This window comes from Glycine soja, chromosome 6, assembly GCF_004193775.1.
Source record: "Glycine soja cultivar W05 chromosome 6, ASM419377v2, whole genome shotgun sequence".
In the NCBI taxonomy this organism is placed as follows: Eukaryota; Viridiplantae; Streptophyta; class Magnoliopsida; order Fabales; family Fabaceae; genus Glycine; species Glycine soja.
This window is the reverse complement of record NC_041007.1, coordinates 16653945-16674950: the sequence shown is the minus strand read 5'-3', so window position 1 is coordinate 16674950 and position 21006 is coordinate 16653945. Positions and strand designations below refer to the sequence as shown.

The 21006-nt window shown below is 32.8% G+C and overlaps 2 protein-coding genes across 2 annotated transcripts; both read right to left on the bottom strand.

Moving 5' to 3' along the window:
• Positions 1 to 5391, bottom strand: LOC114416512 (dnaJ homolog subfamily B member 1-like). Its single transcript, XM_028381400.1, has 2 exons — positions 4425 to 5391; positions 1 to 830 (listed from the first exon to the last, which is right to left on the bottom strand). The coding sequence occupies exons 1-2, from the start codon at positions 5033 to 5035 to the stop codon at positions 386 to 388; spliced, it is 1056 nt and encodes a 351-aa protein (XP_028237201.1). The 5' UTR covers positions 5036 to 5391; the 3' UTR covers positions 1 to 385.
• A 10372-nt stretch (positions 5392 to 15763) lies between these two features.
• On the bottom strand, positions 15764 to 20722 carry LOC114416511 (calcium-dependent protein kinase 10-like). Its single transcript, XM_028381399.1, has 7 exons — positions 19875 to 20722; positions 19423 to 19566; positions 19193 to 19345; positions 18138 to 18253; positions 17859 to 18026; positions 16868 to 17098; positions 15764 to 16654 (listed from the first exon to the last, which is right to left on the bottom strand). The coding sequence occupies exons 1-7, from the start codon at positions 20542 to 20544 to the stop codon at positions 16481 to 16483; spliced, it is 1656 nt and encodes a 551-aa protein (XP_028237200.1). The 5' UTR covers positions 20545 to 20722; the 3' UTR covers positions 15764 to 16480.
• Between the last annotated feature and the right edge of the window lie 284 nt (positions 20723 to 21006).

Here is a 21006-nt window from a genome sequence, read left to right as displayed (position 1 = left end):
TATAAATAAAGGAACCTCCAATAAAAAAACAATCAATATATACAATTTTCATGGTATCAGCATGACTCGTTGTGAACCTATCTCAAAACTAGTAATCTTCACGACTTTAACCAAAAGACAAAACAAGTTGATGCAAAATGATGGAAACTCAGCTGAATTACCTATCTATCTGTTTCACTAAGATTGACGCTTTCCAAACAGTCGTTTATGTTTCCTACCCTGCAAAAAAGTCCAAATGCTAAATTATGGGCACATCGTATGTTAGCTCTTTATACTCAGTTTCACCCGTGGAGTATTCCTGTTATTCACATATGCATCAACAGTATGCACATGATATATTTACAACGTGCATTCACTAGTGATACCAAACAGCAAACTTAAACATTCATGAGATTCCACCTAAAACTCTCCTCAGATCAGACTTCTGCTCTGGAGTTAGCCTTGAAGGATACTTGACGTCAAGCTTAACTCTCAAATTCCCCTTCATCCCAGGCTCTTTTGATATAGGCATTCCTTCATTAGGGACAACAACCTCAGCACCAGGTTTGACAATATCTGTCAATGGGATCATGAGACTCCTTCCGTCCAAGGTGGTGAGATCCAACGTTTTACCAGTAAGGGCCTCAAGAAGGGTTATCTCTTGGTTGATCACCAAATCATTACCATCCCTTCTATAAAGAGCATGCGGCTTCTCATCTATCACAAAAATGAGATCTGCTGGGATGACACCAGGCTCACGGTTACCTTTCTCTGGGAAGGTAATTTTTGTTCCTTTCTTCCAGCCAGGTTTTATCTCGATAGTCAAAATCTCCTCCACATCCCCACATTTGCTGAAATGGAATTGCATGTGTCAAATATTGTCAAAAAACACAAATATCCACTTCTCAGATGTAAAAGAACCAAAGCAGAATTTTTCCTAAAAAGATATTTATGGTGTAAGTACCAAACAAGGCAAATCTTTCCCCGTTTCTTGGAAGTAATAGGGTAATAGATTAATTGTCAGATTACAATTTTCAAAATACTCTCTATATGGGTCTGTCTATATAGATCCCGTTCATGAATTAATGAAAATGTGCAAAAGCTCTATTTGCCTCTGCAATTCTATGAGTCTCTTCCTTTTTGTGTATGGCATCACCACTACCTTTGACAGCATCCACTAATTCGGAACTGATTTGAACAAAAAAACAATAGTAAATGGAAATAGATCAAAGTGTAAAGTCTAAACTACAGTTATTAGAATCATATCATTCAGCTAGCTATTGACTTGTATCATGAGACAAATCTCAAATAACTTGGAATCGTACGATACATGAAGGAATCGGTGCAATTTCATATCATCGATAAGATTCGATGATCATTATTTTTTCTTTTTACGACTTTTCTTTCACTAATTCAATAGTTAAAAGAAAAGGAATTGAAGGAGCATTTTTTTTTACATATCCTATTTGATTATTATGCTACTTTGTTTACCACTCATTACTTGGCCGTTTCATTTCTTCAATTCCATTCTTCCAAAATAGAGACAAAGGCAAACGACCTTAATCTTACTTACTTTACTTGACAAAGGCAAGTTCTAGAAGTCATTAAGCATCCTAGAGTTGGTGTATGGTATCAAAAGGAATGTTCCATACATATAAGTTCTGAAGGAAACAATTACGTAAAATATTTAATTTACAACACAAGTAGGCCATCAAAATTTAAACATTCTGAAATTGAACATTATTTCAACTGTGCTTACTTATGCCATCAAAATTCAAACATTCTAAAATTACTTCTCTATGATAAACATAAGAGACCAAAAATCATAATTGATAGAAAATTTAAAATTAGACACACTAAATTATGTTTAGAGTTAATCTTCAAATCATATGAATGATGTATATAAACCGTTAGATTCCACACCTTTACGAATTATCTTACACAAGGATAGGCAAAAGCAAGGGCGGTGAAAATGGAAGGTGATGAAATTGTTTTTGAAATCTTAGTGTGGAAGCGTAAAACTTATTATATATATGTGATCACAAAGGCAACAAATTAGGTCCAATTACTCATTTGATCTCCATAATTACAAAAACTTTTCATTTTAGTCTCTATACTTAAAAATATCTCATTTTAGTCTCTACACATACCATTTTTAATCCCTTTTACTCCTCGTCATAGGGACTAAAAGGGATTTAAATGATATTTGTAGAGATTAAAAGTGATACGTGTAGGTACTAAATAAAATACTTTTAGTATCCAGTGTTATAAAAAGCGGCCATGGCGGAATGGCGTCGCAGAATTTTGGAAAAACGCCACCAAATAGCGATGGCATTGCGGGTTGCTTATGGCGACGCTATGACGGTCGCCATAGTCATGGCGGTCATGGTGGAATCGCATGAATGGCGGAATAACGGATTTTTTATTTTAAAAAACGTTCGCGACAGGGGTTGGGCTGACCCGAGCCAACCATACCCGAGTTTCTCCTCTTCAGCGGTGTGACCAGCAGCAGTCTCCAGCGCGACGAACGGCGGTGCGGGCGCCGGCGACGCACACGACAATCACAGACGATGTTCTCGAGCGCCACGGCAAGAGACCAGCAGACAACGCACGCAAGAGACTGACGATCGACGCACGCGACCGCCGCATGACGCACGTCGACGGCAATGCTCTGGTGCGCGACGGCGACGGCAAACTGGCCTCTTAAACAAAGAAGGAAGAAAGTCTAGGCATTTGAGAATTGTCTGTTTTTTTTCCTGGGCTGAGGGCTTTTTCTTTTTTCTGTTTGACACTCATTTTTTATGAGGGTAGCTTTTTTTTTCCTTTTTCTATTTGACACCCTTTTTTATTTTTGACACCTGTTTTTTGTTTTTTTTTTGTTATTTGAATGCAATCCATTATTTTTTTTAATTTTTTATTTATATTTATACGTATATTTTTATTTTTTTTTTGTCCGTCATAACGTCTGTCATTTTCCGCTACGCTATCCGCCATATTTTTATGGCGGATTTTTGACTTTCTGCCATGAACCGCCATCCGCCATTAACATTGTTAGTATCGGGATTAAAAGAGACAGTTTTTCTAACTATAGGAACTAGATGAGTAATTAATCCAACAGTTTTTTTTTTATCAGCATAATCCAACAGTTTATAATCAAGACAACTGCAAAGTAATGACATGTATTTGTCTCAATCAATACACTTGCCAAATACTACGGCAGTTCTGACTCCTGATAGCAGATAGTCTTAATATAATTAAGAACTATGTTAACTAGGTCCAGCTGAAGCAAGTGCAAACTGTGCAATGTGCATGGCAGTCATTAGCTGCCTCTTACTGACAAACATAAAATGCATATCTTACTGCATTGGCATTACCTTTCACAATAATTTATTGTGTCCATAAGGTCAAAAGCATAACAAAGTTTCTGGGAAGCGTTATACTTAATACTTATGAACAATATCCTTCTATTTGTAGACTAGAAACATTTAAGAGGCGGTCAGAAATTATTTTCCATTGTTAAAAAAGTGGCCCAAGAAAAATTTCTACTAACTAGGAAAATTTGCTCTTCCAAAATGGACAATGTATGGATTCACAATGGCAGATTTGCTCTTCCAAGATTGACAATGCATGGATCCACTATGGAATTCAAAATACTCTGTCATATCTTTCCACTAAAATATAGATGATAAATGACCCAACTACCAAGCATAGACAAGCAATCTACATAAGGGGAAAAAGTGAATACCGCCAAAAACAACAGAGGAAAAAGGAAAGAAAAAACCACGAAGTCATATTACCTAGCCAGTCAAAGATTTAGACTTCCAGAACAATCAAACATAAAGCTGTTCAGTCAAAGGTTAAGGGAATCAAAGTTTAGTAGGTAAACACTAACCTAAAGGCTAATGACTTCGATATCACAAAGAGAATTTGAAATTTGCAACTAGAACTCTAGAACATTCAGCTAAGGGAATCCTTCATTGTAAACGCGTGCGTACACACACAATTGATCTAGTAGGTGGGGAATTTGCATTTAAAAAGTAACCCTTTTCAATTTCCATGTACTTTATTTTCACCCTCAGTTGAAAATTAGTTTCAACTAAACACACCTTTAGACCAACTAAACACACCAACCATTTAACACACACAATAGGTCATTAACCGAAGAATAATTCACAAAACAAACACATTACGTCAAGTTAGGTTAAGAATTAGAATCTCTTTTACCCAAAACCATTGTAGAAGTTCCTTGAAATCTTCATCTTCTTCAATTTCAATGTACTTTATTTTCACCCTCAGTTGAAAATCAGTTTCAACCAAACACAAGACTAATTAACCAACCATTTGACGCACACAATAGCTTATTAAGTGAAGGATAACCCACAAAACAATTCAAAACAAGCACATTAAATCAAATTAGGTTAAGATAAGGGTTAGAATCTCTTTACCCAAAAGCGTCGTAGACGTTCCTGGAAATCTTCATCTTCTTCTTGACTCCTTTGTAGAGGTCCTCCAAGCTGCACGGGAGCGCGTTCTCCACCGCGGCGGCCTTCCGTCCTGCAGCGGCGGAGGCGCTGAACGCGGCGCCTCCGCCGTTGGAGGTCCGGAAGAAGGCGTCCGGGCCGCCGCCTCGGCGGGACGAGGCACCGGCGCCGATGTCGTCCGGGCCGAAAAACTCGGCGTAGATGTCGTCGGCGTCGCGCGGGTTGAATCGGAACGACGAGGCCGAGGCCGGGGGAGGGTTGTTGTTCTGGCGGTGGTGGTGGTGGTGGTGGTGGAAGGCGCGCGAGGACGACGAGGACGAGGACTGCGGGGGTGGGGGAAACTGCCCCGATTTCAACGCCTCCTCGCCGTAGAGATCGTAGATCTGACGCTTCTGCGGGTCGCTGAGAACGTCGTAGGCTTCGGAGATTCGTTTGAATTTGGCCTCGGCTTCGGTCTTGTTGACGGGGTTCTTGTCAGGGTGCCATATACGCGCGAGTCTCTTGTAGGCTTTCTTCAAATCGTCGTCGCTGGCGTTGCGATTCACTTTGAGTATGTTGTAGTAGTCCATGCCCATGACTTCCGGTGCGGCGTTGGAAATGGAATTGACGGTTAGGATTTGGAGGGCTGAAGGAAGATTGGAGGAGGAAAATAAATAATTATGAAATCAGAATCAGAAATCGTAATCATATGCGGGTCCCTCTGCCATTATGAGCTAGCCGGGTTAGTTTCTGTTTTTGGGCTATTCCAATTTTTTATTTTTTAAATTTCGACGTGCAGCGCAAACAAGGCCAACTGGGGTGCGATGCATCTATCATCTATCTATCTATCTGCGTTTCAACTTTCAAGACCGTTCACAAATCACAACACAGTCTATAATACATTCTTTATTAGTATTTTTATTATTTCCTCTATTTCAGTTTATATGACCTTTTACCCATTTAGTAAAAACAAAATCATTTCAAATTAATTGTCGTTTTATAAGACTAATAAAGTAGTATAATATTAAATCTCTTAAAAAATATAATATTGAATATTTTTTCATCAAATACTCTTAGTAATATTCTTTTTTCCATTCTTGTAACTAGGGCCAAGACAAGGCACTTCTTGGTTTATTTACAAACTTTTTACTAAAAGGAGTTCATTTTCAAACATATTTTGAAGGGGTCTTTTATCTTAGGAGTTTCACTATTAAGATTGACAAAACATGCATATCGTCAACTCCAATTGCAAAACATCTTGCGACATCATTGTTTATGCACAAAAAAAGCAAAAAACATTCACGGGCATGTGGGTTTCGCCACCACCATTGGCGAAACCCACTTTGCATGCAAGCACTGTTCATCCCATCCATCACATGGTCATGCATGCATCCATCCCCCATAGGTTCCACCAGTAGAATTGCCGAAATATGCATGATTGATTTTTTATTTTAATGGAAAAAAATTAGACGGAAAAAATTAAACACAATTGTAAGATTGTAGTTAAATTAGGGATGATTGATTTTAATGGAAAAAAATTAGGCATGATTGATTTTAGCAGAAAAAAAATTAAATGGAAAAAATTAAATACGATTGCAATTGATTGTAGTTAAATTAGGGATGATTGATTTTAATGAAAAAAAATTAGGCATGTTGATTTTAACGGAAAAAAATTAGATAGAAAAAAATTAAATATGATTGTAATTGATTTTAACTACAATCAATTACAATCGTATTTAATTTTTCCTGTCTAATTTTTTTCCGTTAAAATCAACATGCCTAATTTTTTCCGTTAAAATCAATCATCCCTAATTTAACTACAATCAATTACAATCATATTTAATTTCTTCCGTTAAAATCAATCATGTCTAATTTTTTTCCGTTAAAATCAATCATCCCTAATTTAACTACAATAAATTACAATCATATTTAATTTTTTCGTCTATTTCATCTAATTGTTTCCATTAAAATAAAAAATCAACCATGCCTATTTCGCCAGTTGGTGTGTGGGATAAATGGTGCGTGAGATAAATGGTGCATGCACAGTGGGTTTCGCCAATGGTGGTGGCGAAATCCACATGCGCGTGAATGCTTGGCGATATGCATGTTTCGCCAATCTTAATAGCGAAACCCCTAAAATAAAAGACCCACCCCGGACTATGTTTGAAAAGAGACCCCTTTTGATAAAAAGTTTGAAAATAAAACCCATTAACGTCATTTTGCAGCACTTCATGCTATGACCGAAAATACTATTAAAGACATATATAGTAGACTGTGTCCATTAAAAAAAATTATATATGGAGTTATTTTTTTTTATAATAGTTATAGATTAATTGGAGAGATAAAGACTATATTGAAAAGTTGTATAATATTTTTGATTTAAATATGTTTTTGGTATTTGTAAGTTAATATTTTTTTTTATTTTTAGGACATGTAAGTTTATTTTTCACATTTTAGTTCATGTAAGATGCATATTTTTAATTTTGGTTCTTATAATTTTTTTTATTATTAGTCCCTATAAATTTATGTTTTTTTAATTTTGATTAGTGTAAGCATGAACTTAAAATTAAAAGGACTATAAAAGAAAAAAAATAAAATTTTAAATGGACTAAAATTGAACAAATAAAAACTTATATAGACTAAAAAATGAACAAAAAAACTTACAAAAACTAAAATTGAAAAAATAAAAACTGACTAAAATTAAAAAAAATAAAGTTATAGGAAAAAAAATTAACTTTCAGGAACCAAAAAGTAACTTTTTTTATGAAATCTAAAATAATAATTTATTTTATAATATTTGTATCAAAACTTTAAAATTCTTATAAAATAGAATGGAGGGAGTAAAATTTATTAAAAATTATGAATTATGAGACTCGTTAAATAATAAATGAAATTTATAAAATTTTATGATTTTTAACGTATTTTAGTTAATAAAAATATGTTTTTTTTCGAGGAGTAAAAAAATATGTTTAAAGAATGTATTAAACAATATATTTATCTTCTTCTAAAAAAACCACGTTCCTCTAAAAAAAAAGACAATGTATTTATAATCTTTCTCTCTTGTTTTTGTGCTTTTGGTTGATTGTGTCGGTAGTGTTGTACAAAAAAATTTAAATATATAAAATCAATCCAATCTGATTCACTTTAAATCCATTTAAATGATCTGATTTCATATTCAAATTCATTTTTTTGGATTTTAAATTCAATCCAATTAATTGGATATGAATTGAATATTTGTTTGGATTTTTAAATCTAATACAATTTGTTGGACGATGATAGTTAGGTCTTTTTGGCTAACTTTGGTAGAAGTAATTTTTTTAGTCGATATTGTTTAGAGTTATTTTGGGCAACGTCAACTGATGATGTTTTTAAGCTGTTATCAATTGAGACTAATTTTTGGTTGACATTGGTAACGGTTTTTTCAGCCAACGTTGATTGGGACTATTTTTTGCCCGATGTCATCTAACGTTTTTTTGGTCGATGCCATACGAGACTATTTTTTTGCCGACATTGACTGTGATTTTTTTGGCCAACATTACCCGAAAAACGTCATCGACCGACATCAACAAAAAAATTTAGCTGATGTCGACCAAAATATTCCCTCAATTGACGTTGATAGAAAAAATCCTAGTTGATGTCAATAAAAAATATCCCTAGCCAACCCGGCTAAAAGAAATAGTCATGGTTGATGTTGGCTAACAAACCTAGCTAACGCCAACAAAAAAATAGTTTCAACCAGCTTCAGCAAAAAAAACCTAGCCAATGTTGATAAAAAATATAGTTTTGACTTATGTTAGCAAAAAAATATCAACGACCAACATCAACAAAAAGAAACCTTACTGATGTTTGTCACAAAAACCCTAACCAACATTGGCCAAAAACTAATCACGGACGATGCTGATCGAAAATCCCTTAGTCGAGGTCGGCAAAAAAATATCATCAACCGATATTGACTAAAAACCTTAGTCGATCTCAACCAAAAAATAACCCTACCTAAGATCGACCAAAAACACCTTGACCAACGTCGACTGAAATTGCACTAATCGACATCAGTCGAAAAATAATCCTAATTGATGTCGGTCTAAAAATGTTTGAGCTAATGTCAGCCAAAATTGCTTTGGTTAAGGTAGGCCGAAAATACCCTTACCAATATCGATAATAAAAGTCTTAGCTAAGATTAGTTTAAAATAATTCTTAAATGAACTGGTGCTAAGTTTTCACTTTTTAGCATTTAATTACTAAAATTTGTAATAAAAAAAACTTTATAGCATTTAAGTGGATATGACCAAATCCATATCCACTTAAATGAATTGGATCTTGAATCCAAATTGTTTTTTTAAAAAATATAGTTATAGATTTAAGATCTAATCCATTTAAGTAGATATGAATTGAATATAGATTGGATTCTTAAAAATCAAATCCTTGTCACCCCTAGTGTCGGGTCAGAGGCCTGTGGGACTTTCGTAGAAGGGAAGAATGTGCTTTGGAAGGAAATCGATTTTAATGAACAAAAAAATTCAACTAAAACTTCTTAGTTTTAACCAATTTCATGGGAGAATTTTCTCATGTTTTTTGTAAGTTTTATGTATGAACTATATTGGATTCTTTAAATCAAATGGTTGAGCATAAATAGTTAATAGATCAAAGTTAAGGTTGCATTATTTAAAAAGTTTTTTCAGTTAATAAAAAAAACTAGAAGTTGGGTGAAATGTCTTGTTGAACATAACCTATGTTTGACAAGGTATATTCCAGTTAACTTTAACTTTTTTTACTAGTTAGAAAATTTGTTTGACTCCTTGGTAAACAAATTTTTTAGTAATTTCTAGCATTTTTAAAAATGTTATTTGAAGTAACATTTTTTAAAATGTAAGATTCTAGTTTTATATATTTTCTTCAACTTTTATCTTCAATATATTTATTCATTTTCCTTGTTACTTATTTAAAATAAATCGTGATTATGTTATTTTTCTATCATTTTACACTTTTTAGTAACTTTAACAATTAATTTTACTAAACAGTTATAATTTAATAAATTAGTTTTTCAGCTTCTAGTTAGCATTCCAGCTTTCAGCTAACTTTTTTTAGCTAGTTTTGTCTAACAGAGTCATAGCTAAAGAGAATCATGTTGGGCAAAATTAGCTGAAAAACTAACGGGTTGTTGAAAGCTTTTAAGTTAACTTATACATCATAAGAGTTTTGTATAACTAGTCGTTGAAGTAACGGGAAAATATAAAATGACACTTAAAAAGGATAATAAAAAAATTGAATAAATATTTTAAGGGTAAAAATAAAAATAAAATATAAAAGCTAGAAGTTGACGTTTCAAACAACTCTACTTGAAGTAGTAGCATTTCAAAAAATGTTAGAAGCAACTAAAAAACAACTACAAACTAGTTACAAAAGTTTGTTTACTAAACAGTAAAATAAGTTTTTTTGCTAATAAAAAAACTAGAAGATAACTTAAATGAGTTGCTAAACATAGTGATAATATGTGATGAAAAATGTAGAGAGAAAAAGAGAAAATTTGAGGTGAAAGTGAATTGTAAGAGAATGAGATATAGAAATATTGTTATCCTACTTTATTAGAGTTTAAGATGTGATATGAAATTCCTTTAAAAAATGTGATATGAAAAATTATTTATATTTAAATTTAGTTTTTTTAAAGCTATTTAACGTGACTATATCTCAAATATGATTGCATTTTCCTAGAAAAGATATAGGTTATGTTTGGCAAAATCAACTTGAAAGTCAGTTGAAAACTGAAAAACTAATTGGTCGCTGAAAGCTAAAAAGTTAACTTATTAAATTGAAGTATTTGATAAAATTAGTTGTTGAAGTAGCTGAAAAGTGTAAAATGATAGAAAAATAATAATACCATAATTTATTTTTGAAAAGTAACAAGGAAAATGAATAAATATATCGAGGATAAAAGTGAAAGAAAATATAAAAAATTAGAAGCTAGCATTTTAAAAAAGTTACTTTAAGAAGCATTTAAAAAAAATACTAAAAGCTACTAAAAAAAAACTTGTTTACCAAACAGTCAAATGAATTTTCCAGACCGTAAAATCAACCATGCCTAATTTTTTTTTCGTTAAAATCAACCATGCCTAATTTTTTCCATTAAAATTAACCATCCGTAATTTAACTACAATAAATTACAATCGTATTTAATTTTTTCCGTTTAATTTTTTCCCGTTAAAATCAACCATGTCTAATTTTTTTCCATTAAAATCAATCATCCCTAATTTAACTACAATCTTACAATTGTATTTAATTTTTTCCGTCTAATTTTTTTCCATTAAAATAAAAATCAACCATGCCTATTTCGCCAGTTCTACTAGCTGAACCTATGGGGGATGGATGCATGCATGGCCATGTGATGGATGGGATGAATGCTGCATGCACAGTGGGTTTCGCCAATGGTGGTGGCGAAATCCACATGCCCGCGATATGCATGTTTCGCCAATCTTAATAGCGAAACCCCTAAAATAAAAGACTCACTCCGGACTATGTTTGAAAAGAGACCCATTTTGGTAAGAAGTTTGTAAATAAAATCCATTGATGTCATTTTCCAACACTTCATGCTATGACGGGAAATACTATTAAATGCATATATAATAGACCGTGTCCATTAAAAAATTACATATGGAGTTACTTTTAGATTAATTGGAGAGATAAAGACTATATTGAAAAGTTGTATAATATTTTTGATTTAAATATGTTTATGGTATTTGTAAGTTAATATTTTTTATTTTTATTTTTAGGCCATGTAAGTTTATTTTTCTCATTTTAGTTCATGTAAGATGCATATTTTTAATTTTGGTTCTTATAATTTTTTTTTATTAGTCCCTATAAATTTATGTTTTTTTAATTTTGATTAGTTTAAGCATGAACTTAAAATTAAAAGGACCATAAAAGAAAAAAAATAAAATTTTAAATGGACTAAAATTGAACAAATAAAAACTTATATAGACTAAAAAATGAACAAAAAAACTTACAAGAACTAAAATTGAAAAAACAAAAACTGACTAAAATTAAAAAAAATAAAGTTATAGGAAAAAAAATTAACTTTCAGGAACCAAAAAGTAATTTTTTTTATGAAATCTAAAATAATAATTTATTTTATAATATTTGTATCAAAACTTTAAAATTCTTATAAAATAGAATGGAGGGAGTAAAATTTATTAAAAATTAAAAATTATGAATTATGAGACTCGTTAAATAATAAATGAAATTTATAAAATTTTATGATTTTTAACGTATTTTAGTTAATAAAAATATGTTTTTTTTGAGGAATAAAAAAATATGTTTAAAGAATGTATTAAATAATATATTTATCTTCTTCTAAAAAAACCACGTTCCTCTAAAAAAAGACAATGTATTTATAATCTTTCTTTCTTGTTTTTGTGCTTTTGGTTGATTGTGTCGGCCGTGTTGTGCCAAAAAAATTAAATATATAAAATCAATCTAATCTGATTCACTTTAAATCCATTTAAATGATCTGATTTCATATTCAAATTCATTTTTTTGGATTTTAAAATCAATCCAATTAATTGGATATGAATTGAATATTTGTTTGAATTTTTAAATCTAATACAATTTGTTGGACGATGATAGTAAGGTCTTTTTGGTCAACTTTGGTAGAAGTAGTTTTTTAGTTGATATCGTTTAGAGTTATTTTGGGCAATGTCAACTGATGATGTTTTTAAGATGTTAAGACTAATTTTTGGTTGACATTGGTAACGGTTTTTTCGGCCAATGTTGATCGAGACTATTTTTTGCTCGATGTCATCTAAAGTTTTTTTGGTCGATGCCATACAAGACTATTTTTTTGCCGACATTGACTGTGATTTTTTTGGCCGACATTACCCGAAAAACGTCATCGACCGACATCAACAAAAAAACCTAGCTGATGTCGACCAAAATATTCCCTCAATTGACGTTGATAGAAAAAATCCTAGTTGATGTCAACAAAAAATATCCCTAGCCAACCCGACTAAAAGAAATAGTCATGGTCGATGTTGGCCAACAAACCTAGCTGATGCCAACAAAAAAATAGTTTCAACCAGCTTCAGCAAAAAAACCTAGCAAATGTTGACCAAAAAAATAGTCCTGATTGATGTTAGCTAACAAATATCAACAACCAGCATCAACAAAAAGAAACCTTACCGATGTTTCTCACAAAAACCCTAACCAACGTTGGCCAAAAACTAATCACGGTCGATGCTGATCAAAAAACCCTTAGTCGAGGTCGGCAAAAAAATATCATCAACCGATATTGACTAAAAACCTTAGTCGATCTCAACAAAAAAATAACCCTACCTAAGATCAACCAAAAACATCCTTGACCAACGTCGACTGAAATTGCACTAATCGACATCAGTCGAAAAATAGTCCTGATTGATGTCGGTCTAAAAATGTTTGAGCTTATGTTAGCCAAAATTGCCTTGGTTAAGGTAGGCCAAAAATACCCTTACCAAGATCGATAAAAAAAAAGTCTTAGCCAAGATTAGTTGAAAATAACTCTTAAATGAACAGGTGCTAAGTTTTCACTTTTTAGCATTTAATTACTAAAATTTGTAAAAAAAAACTTTATAACATTTAAATAGATATGACCAAATCCATATCCACTTAAATGAATTAGATCTTGAATCCAAATTGTTTTTAAAAAAATATAGTTATAGATTTAAGATCTAATCCATTTAAGTAGATATGAATTGAATATAGATTGGATTCTTAAAAATCAAATCCATGCTCACCCCTAGTGTCAGGTCAGAGACCCGTGGGACTTTCGTAGAAGGGAAGAATGTGCTTTGGAAGGAAATTGATTTTAATAAACAAAAAAATTCAACTAAAACTTCTTAGTTTTAACCGATTTCATGGGAGAATTTTCTCATGTTTTTTGTAAATCTTATGTATGAACTATATTGGATTCTTTAAATCAAATGGTTGAGCATAAATAGTTAATAGATCAAAGTTAAGGTTGCATTATTTAAAAAGTTTTTTCAGTTAATAAAAAAAACTAGAAGTTAGGTGAAATGTCTTGTTGAACATGACCTATGCTTGACAAGGTATATTTCAGTTAACTTAAACTTTTTTTACTAGTTAGAAAATTTGTTTGACTCCTTGATAAACAATTTTTTTAGTAATTTTTAACGTTTTTTAAAATGTTATTTGAAGTAACATTTTTTAAAATGTAAGATTCTAGTTTTATATATTTTCTTCAACTTTTATTCTCAATATATTTATTCATTTTCCTTGTTACTTATTTAAAATAAATCATGATTATGTTATTTTTCTATCATTTTACCCTTTTCAGTAACTTTAACAATTAATTTTATTAAACAGTTATAATTTAATAAGTTAGTTTTTCAGCTTCTAGTTAGCTTTTCAGCTTCCAGCTAACTTTTTTTAGCTAGTTTTGTCTAACAGAGTCATAGCTAAAGCGAACCATGTTCGGCAAAATTAGCTGAAAAACTAACGGGTAGTTGAAAGCTTTTAAGCTAACTTATACATCATAAGTGTTTTGTATAACTAGTCGTTGAAGTAACGGGAAAATATAAAATGACACTTAAAAAGGATAATAAAAAAATTGAATAAATATTTTAAGGGTAAAAATAAAAATAAAATATAAAAAGCTAGAAGTTGACGTTTTAAAAAACTCTACTTGAAGTAATAGCATTTCAAAAAATGTTAGAAGCAACTAAAAAACAACTACAAACTACTTACAAAAGTTTGTTTACTAAGTAATAAAATAAGTTTTTTTGCTAATAAAAAAACTAGAAGATAACTTAAATGAGTTGCTAAACATAGTGATAATGTGATGAAAAATGTAGAGAGAAAAAGAGAGAATTTGGGGTGAAAGTGAATTGTAAGAGAATGAGATATAGAAATATTGTTATCCTACTTTATTAGAGTTTAAGATGTGATATGAAATTCCTTTAAAAAATGTGATATGAAAAAGTATTTATATTTAAATTTAGTTTTTTTAAAGCTATTTAACGTGACTATATCTCAAATATGGTTGTATTTTTCTAGAAAAGATATAGGTTATGTTTGGCAAAATCAACTTGAAAGTCAGTTGAAAATTAAAAAACTAGTTGATCGCTGAAAGCTAAAAAGTTAACTTATTAAATTGAAGTATTTGGTAAAATTAGTTGTTGAAGTAGTTGAAAAGTGTAAAATGATAGAAAAATAATAATACCATAATTTATTCTTGAAAAGTAACAAGAAAAATGAATAAATATATTGAGGATAAAAGTGAAAGAAAATATAAAAAACTAGAAGCTAGCATTTTAAAAAAGTTACTTTAAGAAGCATTTAAAAAAAATACTAAAAGCTACTAAAAAAAAACTTGTTTACCAAACAGTCAAATGAATTTTCCAGACCGTAAAAAAAGCTAAAAACTAACTGAAATGTCTTGTCAAACATAGTCATGATATGTGCGAGAAGAATATGGAGACAAAGACATACAATGACCATGTTCAATAAAGCTAGTAGTTTTTAAATTAGCTTATTAAATTATAAGTGTTCGCTAAGATTAACAGTTAAAGTAACTAAAAAATATAAAATGAGATAAATAATATTTAAAAAAGATAATAAGAAAATTGAATAAATATTTTAGAGATAAATAAGAAAAATAAATATAAAAAATTAGAAACTAGTATTTTAAAAAACGTTATAGTGATTTTTAAAAAACTAAAAACTAGTTAATAAACTTGTTTATTGAACAATAAAACAAATTTTTTGGTTAATAAAAAAAATGTAAAACTAATCAAAATAACTAATGCATAAAAGACAAAAAAAAAAAAACGATCGACACACTTGGGAATTACTCCATTATGTCGAATAGTGTGAGATCCTGTCATGAATACTAGCAATTATTATTATTCATTATCTTTCTTCTTGACTAACTTATTTGATAACATATGAGAAAAAGCCGTAAAAAATGAGTTAAAATGAGTTGGGTTTTCAGTAATTTTGATTAAGTTATTAAGAAATTATAATTATAACTAGGGGTCCATTTGATAGTACATGTTAAAATGAGTTGGGCTTGGACCATTTATTAAATCTTTATTTTATTTTAGGCAAGTTCTATTTTAAAACTATTGAGATGTAAACATTACCATTATCAATTTATAGTATAGAAGAGATATTATGACTCATCACAAACTCATTCTGACTTCAGAAAACATTTCATTTGAGGTCAAACGTGAAATGCATAAATGAACTAAACATAAGGATGGAATTTTGGTAATCGTAACACTGATAATGAATTTACGTATCTTTACTTCCAAATGACTATAGTGAGAGATTGCGAACACTTCACACAAGTTTGATTTGCAATTTAGCAAATGCCGGACACAACAACAAACCAATGTATTTACAATTTAGAGCTGTTTCAGATAATGTTTCTACCTCATTCAAATTAACCATAAAGTTCATAAATAGGGGCAAAGGATAATGTATAAACAAGTGGGGGAAATGAAAAAATGAGGGCTTAAGATAGCTACATTTTCAGACAAATTAAATTGCTTTAACTAGCAGATACCTAGACTTTCTATAAACTTTCTCAGAAGTTCGTGTCGCCAATGAGAAAAATCCTATAACTGGTTTTCTGCACACAAGTTAGAAAAATCACATTTACCAATGGAATTATCAAACATAACACAAATATACAAAGAATATGTAACTTTTTTCGGGTATGTAGCTGTAGCATGTGCCCCACACTTTTTGGTGACAAGCTATGAACAATGAACCCTCTTTATAGTATGCAATTGCAATCCTCCAACGCAAGCTTCAGGCATCTAACATCCAACCCAACTAAGAAACCTAAGATAACCAACTCCAACTCCAACTCCAACTCCAACTCCAACTCAAGATCATTAGAATGCTTCAAACACTAAAACTCAAACCTGCCCAAAACTTGCTTCCTTGGAGAGATTCCGCAAACGATATTTCAAGCACAATAGGTGGTGCAAGAAAAATGAGTAACTGAGTGAGCGCATGGCATGAGGTTACAGAAAGAAATTACTTTACACTCAAACCACCACAGCTTGACCAGTAATTTCATCATGAAGCTGAAGCGAGCCATCTTTCATCAAATTTAGGCTCAAACTCTTGAATCTCTCCCTTGAATATTGCCTAGATGCTTTCCTCCAGTCAGTTCCAGTTTTCATCATCGCCACAAACTCCTCATAACTGATGCGACCATCCTGTGAAGTGAAAACAGAAAATCGAAAAAGATTGGAATGACAGGTAAAGAAGCATGCAGGACATGAACATAAAATGGTAAAGGCAAGTAACATGAGAGGCAGCAAATAATTGTAATTTTCACTGAAATTTCACACTTTGCGCAAATATACTAAGAATCTGCATAATGGAAAACTCAATAAGTAAACAAGAAGTAATTAGCACAAAAGTCAAACCTTGTCAGTGTCAACTTCACGCATGATGTCATTCAATACATCAGCATCAGTTTCTCCTGACTCATCTGCTAATGCTTCCTCTAGCTCACGTAACTCAATATACCCATTCCCATCTTTGTCAAAAAACTTGAATGCTTTGTGGAAATGCTCATCATTCTCCATTTTTTGCAAGTGAATTGTAACAGCTACAAACTCTCCATAGTCAAGTACTCCATTCCCATCAACATCAGCCTATGCAATTCAAAACAAAGGAAAGTAGGAAACCATTCTTGAATCAGAAATTTGTGTTAAAAATACAGTTGCCAAGTCCAAGATCAGGGTATGCACGGCAATTCAATTTATTTGCCTTTTAGATATATGAATCTCACTTCAAATAAAATTAAGAGTGTTCCGCTAGCTTTATACAAAAGTAGGAATTGGCCACCAAAAAAATATATATACAAAAGTAGGAATTGGCCACCAAAAAAATATATATATACAAAAGTAGGAAGTGATTTTAATAAACTGGTGCCACTTTCCTCTAGCAATGCCTAAAACAATCTCCACAAGAGAGACAAAAAAGGTGATGTACCAAATAGGCAAATATTACCACAACAAAAGGTGATATTCATAATTTATACTATAACCTTTAGCATCACTTTTTTTATACTAATTAATAATAACCAAATATTACCATAAACCAAAGGTCCCTATAAGTAGATTTAGACACCACACAATTGGGTTAAATGTGGCATCTAATATTATTATATGATGTTTACTCAACAGAGCATCCAAAATAGCAAGACAAGTCTCATTTGTCATGCATATGCCACATTCATATGTAATAATGGAGTATACACGAGAGGAAAAGAATCCTTATTGCAGCAGAAAAATGCTTCCAAGAGCTCCATCAGATTGACTTAAGTCATAACATGGTGATGATCAAAGAACTGATATTATTCGAAGTAATTACATTATAAATTATAAATGATATAAAATTATAGAAATTTACCACTTCCATCAGCATCTTTATCTCTGGCTCAGCCAATTGTGAACCAACCTTCCTCAACCCAGCCTTTAGTTCCTCAAACGTTACTCTGCCATCTTTGTCAGTATCCATCAATGTAAACATATCTTTGATTATTTCTACCTCTTCAACAGATAAATGATCTGCAATTACCTGTATCATTCATTCAAAGAAACCTAAATCACCACCAGCTTTTCAACTTACTATTTCAATCACACAAAGATTTGAGTAAAAAATCCAGCATAAGCCACAATAGATGCTAACCCGCAGAGCTTTCTTTTTGAATCTATTCATCACAGAAAACTGCTTAAGCCTTGACCTGACAATATCTCCTAATGGAACATTTGGAGCTTTCTTTGCATTTTGCAGCCAGGGATGTTCTGTAAACATAATTAAAGATGGTGAATATTCACATGACTTTCTTCATAACATAGACCTGATGTATAAAGTCCTGTCTCCCAATCCATGCCATAAGGATTTAAATATTTAAATATTTCTTTTCCTTTTTGAGGAGAAGGGGAAAATGGGCAAAGGATCTGGGTGAGGATGAGAATATTCCTTTTAAAGCAAAGAAACATGATGAGCACAGCCATTTCAAACTGTTGCAATATTCTGATATTGAAGCCCATGAGACAGCCTATTTACTTATCAGAAAAATGAATATTTTAGTTTCCACCTTCTAGTATTATAGTCATACCAAGAAAGTGTGAAGTGGTTTTCATTCCAAATTCCCCACCTTCCCAGTTTCCACCTACTCAACCAAGCTACCCCTAATTGTATTACACCTAACAATCAATCCTACACTTCACCCACAAATCCCACCACAGAAAAATATTTCCTCAAGCATTATAGCTACCTATTCTGGAACAGAGCCATGCATAACAAAGATTTTAAGGAATTTAACTTATTTTCTTATATTCCCTTCGTTTTACGGGGATTTCTGCGGACAAATTTCGTCCACACATTTCAAGTCCTATTACACTCAAGATGCAATAATCTGGCACAAAGAAGGAAACTAATGTTTATGTGGCATCCCTTACAGATATCAGTACTGATGTACAAAAAAAAAATATTGATACTGTCAGATAATTTATTGAGAGCCTACAAAACATACTAAAATTTGAAACAAACTAACTTATCATACTTCTACATTAAATCCAATTCCATGAAACCACAATCAACAGAAAGATGAACATATAGTGGTATAATTCTATAGAAGGAAAAACAATAAAAAAAAAGCTATAACAAAATTTCCCTTGTTACAAAATCCAACATCTTGCTACCTAGTGAGTAGACAGTACAGTGAATGACTGACTTACCAAGCACCTGTTCAGCTGTCAAGCGGTTTTTAGGATCCGGCTCCAACATTCGCCGCACAAGGCTCTTGGCACTCTCCGATATTTGCGGCCAAGGTTCCCTCTTGAAGTCAATCACACCCCTCAAGATCGCCAAAGCCACACCTTGCTCAGTCTCTGCCACATCCAAAATCAAATCTAAAACACAACCAAACCCATAAAAAACCAAAAAAACAAAAAACACAAACCCTTACCTGCCCAGAACGGAGGAACCCCACACAACAAAATATAAAGAATCACCCCAGCACTCCACACATCAACCTCCGGCCCGTAATTCCGCTTCAAAACCTCCGGCGCCATGTAGTAAGGACTCCCAACAATCTCTGAAAACCTCTCCCCTAAAAAGAAACCCAAAAAAAGTTTATTTTTTTAAAAAAAAAATAAAAGAGAAATGGTAGGATACTCTCTCTTTCTTACACTCTTTTTCCACTCTTTTTCCAAGATGGAAAAAGTGATTGGATAGAATTTATTGGAAATTACAATTTTTGGCAAGCTTTGCTTCTCATGATTTATATATGAGAAACAAAACCTGCTAATGATTTCCCATAAATTGTAACTGGAGGAAGAGAGAATGCGACTAACATTCCTTATAAGAGAAATTAAAGCCGTCGTCTTACTCGACTCGGAACAAAATTGTCTTTCCCACCTGGCTTGAAGAAGACGGAGAGGCCGAAATCGATGGCCTTGAGAGCAGAATTCTCTTTCTTATTTGCGAAGAGGAAATTCTCAGGCTTGAGGTCCCTATGCATGACGCCATTGCTGTGGCACATCCTAACAACCTCGGCGATGGTGCGCGCCACGGCGGCGGCGGCGCGCTCGCTGTAGTGTCCCCTGGCGACAATCCGGTCGAAGAGCTCTCCCCCTTCGCAGAGCTCCATGACGAGGTGGACGTTCTCGTTGTCCTCGTAAGTCGCCTTCAGCTTCACGACGTTGGGGTGCTCCGGCAGCGTGGACATGATGGCGACCTCGCGCCGCACGTCGTCGATGTCCACGGCAGTCCGGAGCTTCCGCTTCGAGATCGACTTGCAGGCAAGGGCTTCCTTGGTCTCCCGGTCCGTGCAGAGGTAGGTGATTCCGAACTCGCCCCGGCCCAGTTCCCGGCCCAGTATGTACTTGTCGCTTATGCGCGTCCGGTGGCTCATGGGAATCACGTCCTTCAGGACCCGGATCGGAGCCGCCGTCGACCGGGCCGGTTCGTCCGTGAATGGTTTCGGCTCTTTCTTCCTAGCGCGGTTCGTTTCATTAGACTTCTTGTTCCTGTTGTTATTGCTATCTTCTACCACGTCAGCTTTCGCGCACACGTTGCAGTTTCCCATAGTGAAGTTTCTAGAGCATCAACGTCAGTGAGTTTCTCTTTCTCTCTTAAGTGTTTGGGTTTTATCGTATGGTGACGCCGGTGGGTTCTGACTTCTCCGGCGGAACAAAGAAGAGAAGAGAAGATAGATATAGAGAGAGAGGAAAAGTGTGTGAAAGAGAAGTAGTTTAGTGGAGAAAATAAATTAAAAGAAAAAAGAAAATGGCCCCTTGGGAATTAAGTAATAATAAATCGACAATTAAAAATACCAATCGAGTTATCATTCCTTGCACCTCAATTACCAACAACTAATTGGCTCAATCCTCTGACACAAGATTCTCATTTTAAATTTTATGAATGAAAAAATATAGTTATATTTTTTTATTAAAAAATATAAGGTTTTTAATAAATCAACAACAGAATTAATATTTTTTTCTAAAAAAATAATTATGGTGATAAAAAGTAATTTTTTCCACCTCAATTT